The 14911-nt window shown below is 34.1% G+C and overlaps 4 protein-coding genes across 4 annotated transcripts; 2 read left to right on the top strand and 2 right to left on the bottom strand.

Moving 5' to 3' along the window:
• Positions 1-324: 324 nt before the first annotated feature.
• Positions 325-3380, top strand: Sirt6 (sirtuin 6). Its single transcript, XM_014354117.2, has 7 exons — positions 325-598; positions 1451-1578; positions 1669-1787; positions 1872-1995; positions 2085-2258; positions 2342-2465; positions 2543-3380. The coding sequence occupies exons 1-7, from the start codon at positions 533-535 to the stop codon at positions 3023-3025; spliced, it is 1218 nt and encodes a 405-aa protein (XP_014209603.2). The 5' UTR covers positions 325-532; the 3' UTR covers positions 3026-3380.
• Positions 3376-4819, top strand: LOC106640176 (uncharacterized). The gene is made up of 3 exons (XM_023390097.2): positions 3376-3532; positions 3602-3777; positions 3843-4819. The coding sequence occupies exons 1-3, from the start codon at positions 3376-3378 to the stop codon at positions 4020-4022; spliced, it is 513 nt and encodes a 170-aa protein (XP_023245865.2). The 3' UTR covers positions 4023-4819.
• On the bottom strand, positions 4005-7880 carry Cbp80 (nuclear cap-binding protein subunit 1). The gene is made up of 10 exons (XM_014354116.2): positions 7644-7880; positions 6520-7483; positions 6255-6426; positions 5970-6175; positions 5795-5898; positions 5481-5716; positions 5221-5399; positions 4902-5142; positions 4714-4824; positions 4005-4592 (listed from the first exon to the last, which is right to left on the bottom strand). Exons 1-10 carry the CDS (start codon positions 7681-7683, stop codon positions 4479-4481), a joined length of 2367 nt encoding a protein of 788 aa, XP_014209602.2. The 5' UTR covers positions 7684-7880; the 3' UTR covers positions 4005-4478.
• Positions 7881-11885: 4005 nt separating this feature from the next.
• On the bottom strand, positions 11886-13284 carry LOC149373131 (uncharacterized). Its single transcript, XM_089597902.1, has 3 exons — positions 13123-13284; positions 12606-13034; positions 11886-12520 (listed from the first exon to the last, which is right to left on the bottom strand). Exons 1-3 carry the CDS (start codon positions 13185-13187, stop codon positions 12256-12258), a joined length of 759 nt encoding a protein of 252 aa, XP_089454028.1. The 5' UTR covers positions 13188-13284; the 3' UTR covers positions 11886-12255.
• Positions 13285-14911: the final 1627 nt, after the last annotated feature.

Genomic DNA, 14911 nt, shown 5'->3' with positions numbered 1-14911 from the left:
CCTGTCATGTTTTTTTGTCATTTTTTTTTATTTTTTTATTAATACCTACTTTAGCAGTGTAGTTATTTGAAAGCTTTATTAAGTCCTTAAAGGCTTTTATAGCTACATAATATAACATTATTAAATTACATTGGGTTGAGAACTGTGGGTTGGATCTTAAAACTAAGTTGGTGTCGTGAATTAGATTCCGGATAAGTCTGAGTGCCCCAACTGGGAATCGAACTCACGACCCCTTTAGCTGTGTTGTATCAATGCTAGCACGCTAACCAACTGAGCCAACGACGAGCTTTTCTCATATTTTTTTGCAGCAGCACAGCCGACGAGCCGACAGCGAAGTAAAGCGCGACTGGTTTGTTAGTGTGTATAACCTATATATACATATATACACATACTGGTGTGGACGTGGACTTTGGATAGGAGATAGGATTCGCAAAGTGCGAGCGACGAGGAGGCGAGGAGGAGCGCAGTAAGAAGGGAGTAACAGCGGCGCAGTCTTCGCGCGGCTCTTCCACTTTCCACTGTTGGCGACAAAATGTCGTGCACATACGCCGATGGGCTCTCTCCGTACGAGGACAAAGGCGTCCTGGGACTCGAGGAGGTAAGCACAGTGAAAAATTACTTACATTATCAACTTTATCGCAATTCGCCTCCAAGTATATCTACCTACTTAGTTACCGACTGTAAGAACAGGTGACATTTAGCAATGATAGGCACTTGTGGCGTGCATCATACACAACATATATATGTATATACACCATGGATGGGACACAAATATTATTGCTTTCGTGCGCTTTCACATTCGTCTCTGTCTTTTTACTTAATTGTACATAATTATATACTTATTATATGTATATTTCACGTTGTATTGCGCTCGCGGCACTTGACGTCGATGCTGCAAAAATATAAAATAGTTTGAATTTAAAAAGAAGCTTTATTAATTATTAAGACCTTAAAGGCTTTTGTAGCTAATAAAAATAAAAATATTAAGTAATAAAAAAAAAGCCGGCGCCACCGCGTTGAATCTCCTTATTCTAAACAAAAGTAAATCTAACGTGAGATCAGCTAGCTTGAAAATAGATACTGAATTGGCTGCCTATATAATTTATAATTGCAACCACCCTATGTATGTATTAATATATTCTTATGCTGTGCGGGTGATGAAACTGCAAAGATTAGCAGTTTGTTGTTCCCGCTTGCTCCGTTTTTATACCTATAACAAGTTTATAATATACCCTTATAAATACGCTGATTAAAAAAAACTTGGGCAGCCGTTTGTATCAAGTATCTATGGTTCTGTTTTCATTTTCAATTTCTTTGTTTTTCTCACTTGATGAGTAGTTTTACCCTTCTTTTTCATGTGGTTTTATTGTTTTTTTTTTTTTTTTTTTTTTTTTTCGATAATTCGCATGAAAATGTATTGAACTTAAAAAAAAAAAAAATGAATTTGCAGAAGTTTGATACCGATGAGACGTTGAGGCTAAAATGCGAATTACTCGCGGACTGGATAAAAGGAGCAAGGCATGTTGTTGTCCACACAGGTGCGGGAATCAGCACTTCAGCTGGAATTCCTGATTTTCGGTATTTTTCACAATTACCTACATAGTTTTTCTTTTGTTTTTTTTTTTCAAAAATCGCTTATTTCTCTTTTAACTAATTTTATGTGTATAGGGGCCCAAATGGAGTATGGACCCTGGAACAGAAGGGCTTGAAACCCAACTCAAGCACTGACTTTGATGAAGCAATACCGACAAAAGCACACATGGCTCTCAAAAAGCTTGTCGATACGAGTAAGTTACGTCACTCCTTATTTTATAACTAGTCAGTTACAATTAATTGAGTAAAAATAATTTTTCTACTTGCGCTTTTTTCAGAGAAAGTAAAATTTATCATCAGTCAAAATATCGATGGGTTGCATCTTCGTTCTGGTATTCCAAGACAAAATTTGGCAGAAATGCATGGAAACATGTTCACAGAACAGTGTGACAAGTGTGGAAAGTAAGAACACCAACATCATATTTAATTCATACCACTTACTTCAATCTACCAATTAAATTTTATACATTTATGCGTGAATATTTTTCTAGGCAATTTATTCGTAACTTTGCTACCAAAAGTGTTGGAAAAAAGTGTTTGGAAACAGTATGTAGATCAGAGCAGATTGGTGGTAGACCATGCAGAGGAAAAATGCACGACACAATTTTGGACTGGGAGCACAATTTACCTGATAATGATCTTGCATTAGCTGATCTTCATTCAAGGTTTGTTGCAACTTGTAATAGATACCTTAAACTATGAATCGTAACTGTACAATACAACAAATTTTAATCCTGTCTGATTACAGTGTTGCAGATTTGAGTGTATGTTTGGGAACGACTTTACAAATTATTCCCAGTGGAAACCTACCTCTTTATACAAAAAAATATGGTGGAAGATTAGTTATATGCAATTTGCAACCTACTAAGCACGTATGTATAATTCTTTAAATACAAATCATACTACATCCAGCTAAGTTTGAAATATTAAACGAAAACTCACATTTCAGGATAAAAAAGCAGACTTGATTATAAACGGCAAGCTTGACAATGTTATTGCAAGCGTGATGAAAAATTTGGGTATAGAAATTCCAGTGTATCAAACCTCTTTGGATCCAACTAGAAGTTCCGATGTTAACTCACGCGAAATGGATTGGACGATACCAACGAGTAGAATAAAAGAAATGAAAATATTGTACAAAAAAGTTTGTACACCGGTAAAACGAAAGCGCAGAGCAACGTTTATGTACGAACGGGAACATATAACACCTAAATACACACCCAAACGTGAAAAGAAGAAAAAAGAAGTGGTCGTGGTGAAAAAAGAAGAAATTGGAAATGGCTCATCGTTCGACTCATCATTTAGTAATTTTAACAATGAAGAAAGCAAGATGATCAAAAAGCCAAAAATTAAACAAGAAATATCCAATGACGATTCCAATGAGGCTACATTGTGCATAGATACTCCTACTGAAGAAAGTAACGTTACGTAGTAAAATACAACGATAAAAAACATTTATATACGATTATCCTTTTATTATTATATTTCTTCAACGCAACAAATTAGTTTATATTTATGTAATATGTCGTTGTAATCGTACGCAAGCATTCAAGAGATGTAAATGTTTGAAGAAAACAATGCAATTGATCATCAAGCTTTTTATTAAAATTCTATACTAAGATTCTAATTTTTGTGATCTTTCATTGTGAATTGCATGAAAAAAATTAAATTTTTATTTTACCATTGTGCTACAGGCTATCAAACTGTTTCTATGGAAACCAAGCTGTTGTTCTTTATTCAAGTATAGACGCTGTTAAAACTTTAACCTAATAAACGTAAGAAATGTCTGTGAAAACATTAAATGATTGCGAATTAACATATCCAATTTCGAAACATAAAACAACCATTGAGTTAACAGATAACATACCCAACTTGCCTATATGGAAAACCGAGACACAAGAGATTTTTGTGCTGCCTAAAGTTGAAAATCCAAAAATTGGTAACTGAGAAAATCTTATTACATATGTAGTATATTCTACAATACCGAATATAATGTGAATTAAAACAGGAAAGAGGAGAGAAATGTTAATGAAGTATTTTAGGATGCGTGCTTCTAAAGATGCTCTAGAAAAAATTATCGGTGATCCACTTCCGCCAGAGTCGGCTTGTTTTACAGAGTACATTGATAACTTTTGCGACAATGACTTTATCCCACAAATTGAAAATTCAGATAAAAACATTCAGGTAATGATTGATGTACAGAAATAAATATATTAAGTAATATCTGCTGATCCTATATTATTGGATAGCAGCTCGCGAAAAATCTTCTGTACGACGGAACTGTGAAGACGTATTACAAAGAACAGTTTGATAAGAAAAACATGAAGGTCAACGTAGAGTTCCGAAATGAAAAACGACCCTTTGTTAGGAGGACGTTGTTTACGACCCCACCCGAAATAGCTCTGGAGGAACCTGAAGGTGGATTTTGAGGCAGTTGTCTTTATATTTAAATCAGAGTATTTATTGTACGTCACTGACAGAAATTATGATGATGCAAAAGGTATATACATATAATATACATATGCACATGAAAACTTAAATATATATCGCACAAATTTAAACCTAAATAAGAAATCTTTTTTCTTTTTATTCCTCTACGTTTTAGTCAAGAATAGATAATATTCGGGAATCAAAAATTTACACTGACACAGTTGTAAATTTGAATCTGTCAGATTTTGAACTTTGCCTTTATACATCAAAATCTGCAACGTATAATTTTATTAAAATTTCCGTAAACAGCAAATGAATAAATTTTACTTATTTTGCAGTGTAATATCGTAATTAAAGTTTTTTGTCAAAAGCCGTCTAATCTTAAAGTAAATAAATCACAATTAAAATGAGAAAAAAAAATAAATGAAGATTACAACGGAATTAAGAGCACATAATTATGTGCGAAGAGAAACGAATTGATGAAATACATCTAAAATATGTTGATCCAAGTCAGGTGTAAAGAGTAGTGTTTCTAATGTTGAGGAGTACTTTTGAACTTGTTCATGATGCTGAAAAAAAAATGAAAAATTTATGTAAGAACGTTTTTTGAAAAAAAAAAAAAAAAAAAAAAAAAAAAAAGAAAAAAAAAAGAAAAAAAAAAAAGAAATCCAGATGTTTATAAACGCTTACTGTGAGAAAAACTTGTTGAAGCCTTCCGATCGTCCATTTATACCAATGTGTGTTGTAGTCAATTCCATCATCACATTTCACCAAATGTTCAGAAAGAATCATTATAAAACGCTAAACAGAAAAAACAATAAATTGTCATGATATACTTCTAGTTATTTTTGTTAATATAAATTTATTATTCATATTACTTGGAAAATGATTAAAAATAGATTTTTTTGGTCTGCTTGAGCTGCTTCTAGTTTTTCTTCCATTCTCTCTACCATTTCTTCTGATGGCCGATCACTTTTTTCTTCGTCATCTGAAGATGAACCAGATTTATTTTCTAGCCGTCTTAATTTTTCTTTTGCCTCTGTTAATTCTTTAGTCAATTTGATGACGTGTTTATTTTTTTTTCGGATTGTGAGATGCAGAATTTCCCAAATATAAAGTCTACAATTTGTATAAAAAAAATGAAAAATTTTCATCTCTTTTAGTTTTTTTTTTTTTTATATGAAATTATTTACAAACTTTGTGAATTCAGAAGTCATTTCTTTGGAGAAAATCCAGTTAGCAATAGCACTGCATTCAATGATTCCCGTTTTTAAAAGTTTATCAGTTAATACAACCATCATTTGATAATGGTTTTTCCAAAGAGCATACATATTTCGCAAGATGCAGATTTGAGCTTCTTCAGTTTCAGCAAGAACCTGCCAAGAAGAGTAAATGCAAGCATAATATGTACGTTAAAAAAGCAAATAGAAACAGGTGATGAAAAAATAAACACCTACTTTAAAAACATAATGAAACTTTCCGATTGCTGCAAAGCTGTGGCTGAAACTTTTTGAGCCCAGATTTAATAAAGTTTGCACAAACACGTCAATTTTCAATGGATTGAAGGAACAGTTTTCTTCATTTTCACCCGGCCCAGGTAAGGCATTCAAGACAGTCAGAGCTTCTTCTGGAGTACATTTGCGCCTGATTGATACAACCAGCTCATGGGCTACAGATGTTCCAGGAAGAGAACCTAGAATAAAATTCAAAAGTTAACTCAAACAATACCGACAATACTCAGAAATAATAAGGTAATATGCGTGCGACGTACTGGCACCCTCTGCAGCGTATTTATAAATAGGTTCTGTTGATGCAGGTAATAATTCTGCATATGATTCAGGCATCATATCTACTATTCTTTGGTGGTACGATAGTCTGCAAATCAAAACTGTGTTAAAATACAAGTTGAAGATGTTTATTTTGCTGTCTTTATCACTTGTATTTACCTTAATGATTTCAAAAGTACTTCACGAATGAACTTCGGCCGTGGATGTTCAGCATCACGGAGTAAACAAGAGTCCCAATCTTCCCAAGACCATCTAAATTGAAAGTTACTCAAGTGATATGCGAACCACCATACAAAACGATCAAAGGCAGCAGTTGACATACTATCTATCCGTCGGAATAATATCTCTGTGGCTTGAGCAAGAACCTGAAAAAAAAAAAAATTCAAGGGTATAATTAAAATCCAATAATTTTAGCACCAAAATTTCATTACACTCGACAATTACTTGAGGCATTGATGATGGTTGTAGCTTGCAAAGTTCAATCAAAATTGATCCATAACATATTTCCAAGTGTTTTGGCGTGGGCAGTCTAAACAGCTCACCAAACATCACTTCTACAATACAATAATCTAGCGGAATTTTGCTCTTGTAAGGAAAATTTAAAAGTTGAGTGGCACTAAAAAAAAAGAAAAATTTAGAAAAATTATCAACACTGAATGCCTCTCAGTAGATGTTGAAATTTTTATAAATAACTTTGATATATACTCACCAGTCTTTTCTTTCAAAACAATAGTTATCGATAATTTGGCGTAAATGTTCTTCAATGAGGTATCTCTCGATCGCGTGACTACCTGGCAAAAGTGGTCCCTCAGCAGGACAATCTGTATAATCAAACATGCGAAAAACAACGGTAGGCAGTGGATACACAGTAGCCTCAGAGTGAGGCGCCGGTATAAGCACGGGCAAGTTGTGCTGCAATGCTTCACACAGAATGGAATCAAAGGCCAAGTAAGGTCTGGGAATATGTTTTTCAGCCCAATTATCCTGCCTTAGTTTGCGCACTTGGGCCCAGAGACAGTCCAAATACTCTTCCTGCGGATGCGGCGTGTCGCTAGACCAAACCCTGAGCGCGGACTGATGTTTCTTGTGCCTCTTGTTCAAAAAGACCTCTATGGTAACCATGAGATGATCGAGTTCCTGCTCCTTTTTTTCATAAAGCTCTCTTCCGACCCACGGCATCGTCGACAACACGGCAAAAACAAACCAGTCCCGTCTGACCTGTGGCACGCTGTCCTCGTTGGCTGCTTCCAGCATGTTGTCAAACAACTGCATGAGCGAGCCGCACGAGAGTACGTGACAGTTGACCAGATCCGACAGAAATCTCAACGAGTACCTAGCAACCTCCCATTTTCCAGCCTTGAGGGCATCCTTGAAGTTCTTGACCATGTAATCGACAAACTCCCCACCAAAATTGAAGTTCTTGGCGTTGAGGAGACCAACGAGAGTTGTATAGATCGTACACTTTTCTGGCATCTTGATGGCGCAGTCGGTCAGTATCCGAAGGATTTTGCTCCTGAAGAGGCCCAAGTCGGCCTCGAGAACTGAGGCCAAACCCTCGAGGTTACTTTCGAGGGACGAGGTCGATTTTTCTCCCACACGCAGGATGAGGGACTCGAGCCGGTCCTCGATCTCCTGATTCTCGGAGACCCGCCTGCGCTTTCTGTACACCCGATCTGCAAACAAACATCGTCCATGTTCAGATGAGGTGTGAAAGTACCTACTACCTGTTAACTACTTCTATCAATGTCATTTGTCTTTTTTTGCAAGTAGCAATGATTTAGCCTTTCACGGTACTAATTAAATAAAGAAAAAACAAAGAAAAATACAACTAACCATATCCATCGTCGTCATCGTGAGCTCTTCTTCGGCTCATTCTGTTGTGGGTGTCGCGATTCTGTATTTTGTAGCTCCACGCAATATTAGCATGGAAAACTAATCAAACAACTCACCGTCTCTCAAATCTCAAACTATATCAGAAGTTTGCTTGTTTGGAAAAGCTATTCACTTTACTTACAACACTCCGGAGTATACTCCACACGTCCGCAACCCAAATACTCCAATATAAGGGTTGTTCGGCTTTTCGATCCGGGCCAAAGTTGGTTGAATACATTGATTTTCGGATTCATACGGTATAAAGCATTTCCAACGTTTCCGACAACCGATTCAGAGTGAGCTATATATATGTACAAATTAAGGTCCAATGAGTCCTATCACCCGATGACCCGGGGTGCTAACAGGCCACTATATTAAATAAATAATTATGAATCACACAAGCGCCTATCACCCAATGACCCAGGGTGCTTACTGGCCTCTCTATTAAATAAGAAATGTTAATTATTAACACAAGCACCTATCACCCGATAACCCTGGGTGCTTACTGGCCTCTCTATTAAATAGTAAAGTATTAATTATTAACATAAGGGCCTATCATCCAATGACCCAGGGCGCTAACTGGCCTCTCTATTTAATAATAAAGTATTAATTATTAACACAAACGCCTATCACCCGATAACCCTGGGTGCTTACTGGCCTCTCTATTAAATAGTAAAGTATTAATTATTAACATAAGGGCCTATCATCCAATGACCCAGGGCGCTAACTGGCCTCTCTATTTAATAATAAAGTATTAATTATTAACACAAGCGCCTATCACCAAGTGACCCGAAGCGCTTACTGGTCGCTTTATTAAACGATAAATATTATTAATTAACAGCACAAACACCTATCACCTGATGACCGTTGTGCTATGAATTAATAATATACATCGTTTAATAAAGCGACCAGTAAACGCCCCGGGTCATCGGGTGATAGGCGCTTGTGTTAATAATTAATACTTTATTATTAAATAGAGAGGCCAGTTAGCGCCCTGGGTCTTTGGATGATAGGCGCTTATGTTAATAATTAATACTTTACTATTTAATAGAGAGGCCAGTAAGCACCCAGGGTTATCGGGTGATAGGCGTTTGTGTTAATAATTAATATTTTATTATTTAATAGAGTGGCCAGTAAGCACCCCGGGTCGTCGGGTGATAGGCGCTTGTGGTGATAATTAATACTTTATTATTTAATAGAGAAGCTAGTACACCCTGGGTCATTGTGTGATAGGCGCTTGTGCTATTGAATAATACTTTATTATTTGATAAAGCGACCAGTAAGCGCCTCGGGAAATCGGGTGATAGGCACTTATGTTATTAATATTACAATTTTTGATTTTCCGCGCGTCTTTAGCAATGCCCCTTTACTGCTGTGCTGTGTGCTGTCTGCTCAGCGGAACATTCTCCCTAGATCGTATAGCTATATATACGACCTAGGGAAAAACCGATATTGAATCCGCGGAATCCGCCTAACCCAATGCTGGTTGGTCAGTACACATAAGTTACTAGGGCAACTCAGTAACTCACTCACCACCTATGTGTGGGGCTGTAAATGCCTGAAGCACGAGTTACTCGTGACGAGTAGAAAGAGGCACAATTATAGAGCTATAAGAATAGAGGAGAAAAGGGGGCGTGATGCGTGATATGCGACAGCAGAATTCGCTACGTAACGGGGCATCTGTCTTTGTCTGGCAGTAATGCTATTGGTCGAGTCCTACATATGAGATTGAATCAACTGTAGCCTATATGGAATAGAGTCGCAAATAGTCCGGGAGCCAGGGTACTTTTCGTAGCCGATGGAGGTCTATGGTTGCACCAAAGTTTTTTTTATGTATTTTGATGCGCTGAATCCGATTTTCGAAGGTGCTTGGCTGTAAAGTTGGCCGATTAATTGTTATAAACATTTTTTATAAACAAATAAGAAATTTTCATTTTTTTGACATAAAAAAATTTTTTTTAGATTCTTTGGCCAATTTTAAGACAAAAAGTATTCTTGTCATTTTTCCGTAAAACCCTTCGTTTACGAGTAAAAAATTCACGAAGTTTCGAAAAACAGGGTTTTTCACGAAATTCGACCATACGTTGCACATTCATTAATGCATATTTCTTAATCCAACACGGCTTAAAACTTTCGTATAATATAGTACTACAATAATATGGAATGAGCAATGTATGATTTGAATTGGATTTTTATCTAGCAATGCCTCATCGTTAGGTCTATTGCGCGCTTACGCGGTAAGTATGTACTGGAGACCACGCATGAGAGTTCATTATGTTTATTTATAAAGAGCTGCATTTAAACTTTCTTCCGATATTCTACTGTAAAAAGGAAAAAGGGTAAGTAGTAAAACAAGTTTATGCAATGCAAATGATAAACTGAGACTAAGAATTCAGTTAATTTAAGTTAATATGTCACCTAAATGCTTCATGTTGTAAAATGTACAAATTGTAGATAACGCAGATATTTGGATTATTGGGAATTATTTATGCATTTATTAGATTCTTGTTGCTAAAAACATGATAGATAAATAAAAAAAAATTTTTTTCAAAAATAAAAAAAAATTTTTGTTTAAAAATAAAAAAAAAATTTTGTTTAAACAAATTGTTTAACAATATGCTACCTAACAATTTTTATGATGTGCATCCTTAGACATTTAAATAAGGAGTGAAAATATCAGAAGAAAGTTTAAATGCAGCTCTTTATAAATAAACATAATGAACTCTCATGCGTGGTCTCCAGTACATACTTACCGCGTAAGGTAAAAGCACCAGTACGTGAACACTTCCTAAAATTGCACCAGTAGATTGAACAGCTTGAATAAACTATTTTCAATTTAAGTGGATAAAAAAAAAAAATGTTTCTGATATCCTTTGATCGTTCTTTAGATAAAACAAAATTTATATTTCAGTAAGTCTTTATACTCAACGAGAAAAAAATTATTTATTTGTGCAACTTGTATGAGGTGGCTTGTGAGACTGTTCAGGTACTGGTACCATTATGTTTTACCTATACCCAGTACTCGAACACATAAAAATGATTGAAATCACTGTTAATCAATAATAATAGTATGTCAAGCCAGTCGTTATAGTTTTCATAATATGTCACCAACGAAATTAGAAAGAAATTTTTCGATTTGGTTATTTGCAATACATAATAAAAATAGAAATCAGTAGAAGGCAGCTAACATAACCTCTCTCCCATTTAATTAACATGGGATGTTCAAGTACTCGGTCAAAAATACGTATCGGTACCAATACCTGAACACGCTGTTCATCTACTGGGTCATTGGTAAAAAAACTTTAAAATTAATTTATTAATTGTACACATGACCTAGAAAAACTTTTTTGTTTTTTTTTTAAAGGAAAAAATATAAACTTACTGGCGCAATGACTGTTTTGTTGTTATGCAAATTAGAAATTCAATAAAAATGAGAAAACAAAGACTTTCTGGAAAAAGTGTTCACGTACTGGTGCTTTTACCTTAAGCGCGCAATAGACCTAACGATGAGGCATTGCTAGATAAAAATCCAATTCAAATCATACATTGCTCATTCCATATTATTGTAGTACTATATTATACGAAAGTTTTAAGCCGTGTTGGATTAAAAAATATGCATTAATGAATGTGCAACGTATGGTCGAATTTCGTGAAAAACCCTGTTTTTCGAAACTTCGTGAATTTTTTACTCGTAAACGAAGGGTTTTACGGAAAAATGACAAGAATACTTTTTGTCTTAAAATTGGCCAAAGAATCTAAAAAAAATTTTTTTATGTCAAAAAAATGAAAATTTCTTATTTGTTTATAAAAAATGTTTATAACAATTAATCGACCAACTTTACAGCCAAGCACCTTCGAAAATCGGATTCAGCGCATCAAAATACATAAAAAAAACTTTGGTGCAACCATAGACCTTCATCGGCTACGAAAAGTACCCTGGCTCCCGGACTAAAACTGGAGTCGTATAACCTATAACCTTACCTCTCAACTGAAACCTTGACTCTTACTAAAAAAATTGTGTGAACTATTTGTGACATTTTATTGTCTTTTATATTTATTTGTTTATCAGAGATAAAAATAATAACTGTTATAAAAAAATTTTATTTTTTGTAAATAAAAAACAAGTAACTTGAATAATTAAAACATTATATATTTTATTAGGAAGGACAACATATTTTTTATAAAAAATTTTTTATTGTCATATAGGACGGAGCAGATGCTAAATTGAATGATTAATACAAATCTTAAGCTAAGTGGATAACATGTACTTATAACAATCACAAACTTATTAATCAATGCACACATGCAATCGATCACTGACCAGAGAAGATAGTTACTTTATTGTTTTTCATTCTTATATGCTGACTGTTGTCATTTAATAAACGACTTTCATGGTTCATTCTAATATTTGTGTAACGCTGTATTATTAAAGATTCACATCTTGACTGGAACTCGTTAAGATATTTCGCTTAAACACGTTCCTTACATTTGTTACACTACCAAATCATTAAAAAAAAATGACAGTGAGCAAAAATAACATTCTACAAGAAAGATGCTTGGCTAAAAAAAAAAATTAAACATGAACCTTCAAATAACTTGCAGCGCTAAACTCTTCTTTCATCTGTAAATTTGTTATAACATTAGAAAGGGACTGCATTTTTTTGACTTTTCTACGATTGCGGCTGTACATAGTACTCAGTTTTGATCCGCAATAAGCCTTATATTGTAAAAACTTGGTCCAACTGTTATCTGATGCAAAATCCTCTCGGCTTAGAAATTTCACAATTTTACCATGTCGGAACATTACTCTATTAGGACTATGTTTTTTTATGCTTCTCCTGGAATTGATGTTTGTTTTTTCAGTTCAAGTAATTGCACACACTACTGTTTTTGTCGCATAATAACAAAGAATATTGTACATACCTTTGTACATTAGGTTTTTCAGGAACATGTATACGTGTGCTAACAATAGACTCTACAGAACCGTTGACTGCATTATCAATACTGCAATTTCTCTGGATGACATTATCATTATTAGTCAAGCAGTCTGTAGAGGAGACGAATGAAGACATAGCAACATCTGGACTTTTTTTTTGCTTCTCAAGAGTTGGTGTCGTTACATTTACCGAGTTCATATCACTACATTTGATGACATTCTTGCATTGAATATTAAACGGCACTGGAACTGACCCACCAAGTAATTTTCGACGCTTACGGTTTTTGAACCCATTAGTAAAACATTTTGTTTCAAAATGTTTACTACAGACAACTGCAGTTTTTAAACTGTATTGATGAGACTCCAAATTTAAAGATGCCATCCATTCTTTCCTTGTTGAATCATCTTTTGGAAAACTACAATAAATAACGCAAACAATATTAGCAACATCGTACTTACAGTGGTTCAGCAATGTAATTTAGGTTATTCATAATCATTACTCACGTATGGAAGCTGAGATCACACCCAGGAGTTGCTTCACATTTGCACACAATGCATGTTTTAGTCATATTTAACAGGTTTCTTTTCACACGTCGGCATTATATGAATAAACAATACTACAACAAAACAAATTTCAACAAGGAGCTGTCAGACTCAGAGCATCATTATTAGGTGTTTACGACACCGCTGGTAGTATAGTCCGGTTTCCGGTAGCTGAAGCAATCAATAAGGAACAAATCGGAGATAGCGTCCAAACTTTGCAGATCGCTTTGTATTATGGTCTGTAAACATGGAAAAATAGTTTTGTCCAACCAAACCACGGGCTTCAATTGTTATTAAACAATTCGTAAAAATTTACCATTTTTTTTCTTAGTTTTTCTCATATAACTTTTTTTGTGGCTGTCGGATTGCAAAAATAGCTAAAGATATTTTGTTCGTTATTTAATTATCTACCAATCTGTGTAAATTAGATCATTAGAAGACTTTTTTTCGCGAAGTTATATTGCAAAAAAGTGCAAAAATCGTCGTTATAAATTGTCATTTTGAAACATCCATAACTTTTATAATGTTTGATGAAAATGCTTCAAAATTTGGTATTCGATAGCTCTTATAGAGATCTTAAGCCATGCTCAAGGCTTTTCTTGTATTATGAAAAATAACGTAAATAAACTATAATTAATTAAAAAATTCATTTGATTGTCCTGATCGTTAAAATTGAGCTAGACTGAAACTTTAAAATGGATTTTATTCAGAATACAAAGGACTTCAATATTGTAAAAAAAAAACTTTTTTTTTCAATTTTTACCCCGATTTTTTACAAAATTTAATTTTGCAATATTAACAAATTAACATTACTCGATTATTTTCTATTGTGGAGAAGTAGAACTAGTTCTATCTAATAGTGTATATTTTTACACAAATTTACAAAAAAAAATATTTACGATATGATGTTTTTAACTATAGTTATTAACAGTTTAGTGTTTTTTGCAATTGTTTAATTTCTATCGGTTTTTTCAATTAAAAAAAAATATTTTAGTATCTACATAGCATCCGTTGTTGTTATATATGACTTACAGATTTTTTAACAAATAATTGACAGTTAGAAAAAATTACTTATTTATACAGTTTTACGTGCGATAACGGCCTGTGTACGGCGGATTGCATATTTCAGGCGTTTCCATACCAGTTCGAAAAATCATATTATTTGATCTTTTACTTTTATTATTGTTTTGTAATAACTAAAAATACATAAACATACATTTTTATACAAAGTTTATTATGTGAATGCAATAAAATACGATGTACATGATATTTGTTGCATAAATTTTTTATAAAATACTATTTCTTATATTTTACGTTTTTTTGTTACTGGTGTGTGATCACTATCACTCTCGGTGTCATCTTCTATTTCGGCGAACAAGATGTCATCAGAATCGTCTTCTAATACTAATTCACTCATCTGAATTTGAATTTGCTCATGCTCTACGTTCTGAGTACTGTATATGTCGTTATCATCTTCATCTTCACTAAGAGACACTATTCTGTCTTCCATGTTAGCACAATTTTTACCTTCACAGTAAAATGCTTTTCCTAATTATATAGTATTAGAAGACGATTCTGATGACATCTTGTTCGCCGATATAGAAGATGACACCGAGAGTGATAGTGATCACACACCAGTAACAAAAAAACGTAAAATATAAGAAATAGTATTTTATAAAAAATTTATGCAACAAATATCATGTACATCGTATTTTCTTGCATTCACATAATAAATTTTGTATAAAAATGT

The sequence above is a fragment of the Copidosoma floridanum genome, unplaced genomic scaffold (genome assembly GCF_036245765.1).
Source record: "Copidosoma floridanum isolate Cflo_tuat_1 unplaced genomic scaffold, Cflo_Japanese_pri ptg000040l, whole genome shotgun sequence".
In the NCBI taxonomy this organism is placed as follows: domain Eukaryota; kingdom Metazoa; phylum Arthropoda; class Insecta; order Hymenoptera; family Encyrtidae; genus Copidosoma; species Copidosoma floridanum.
The sequence above is the reverse complement of the archived record's forward strand: the minus strand, read 5'-3'. Positions and strand labels throughout refer to the sequence as shown.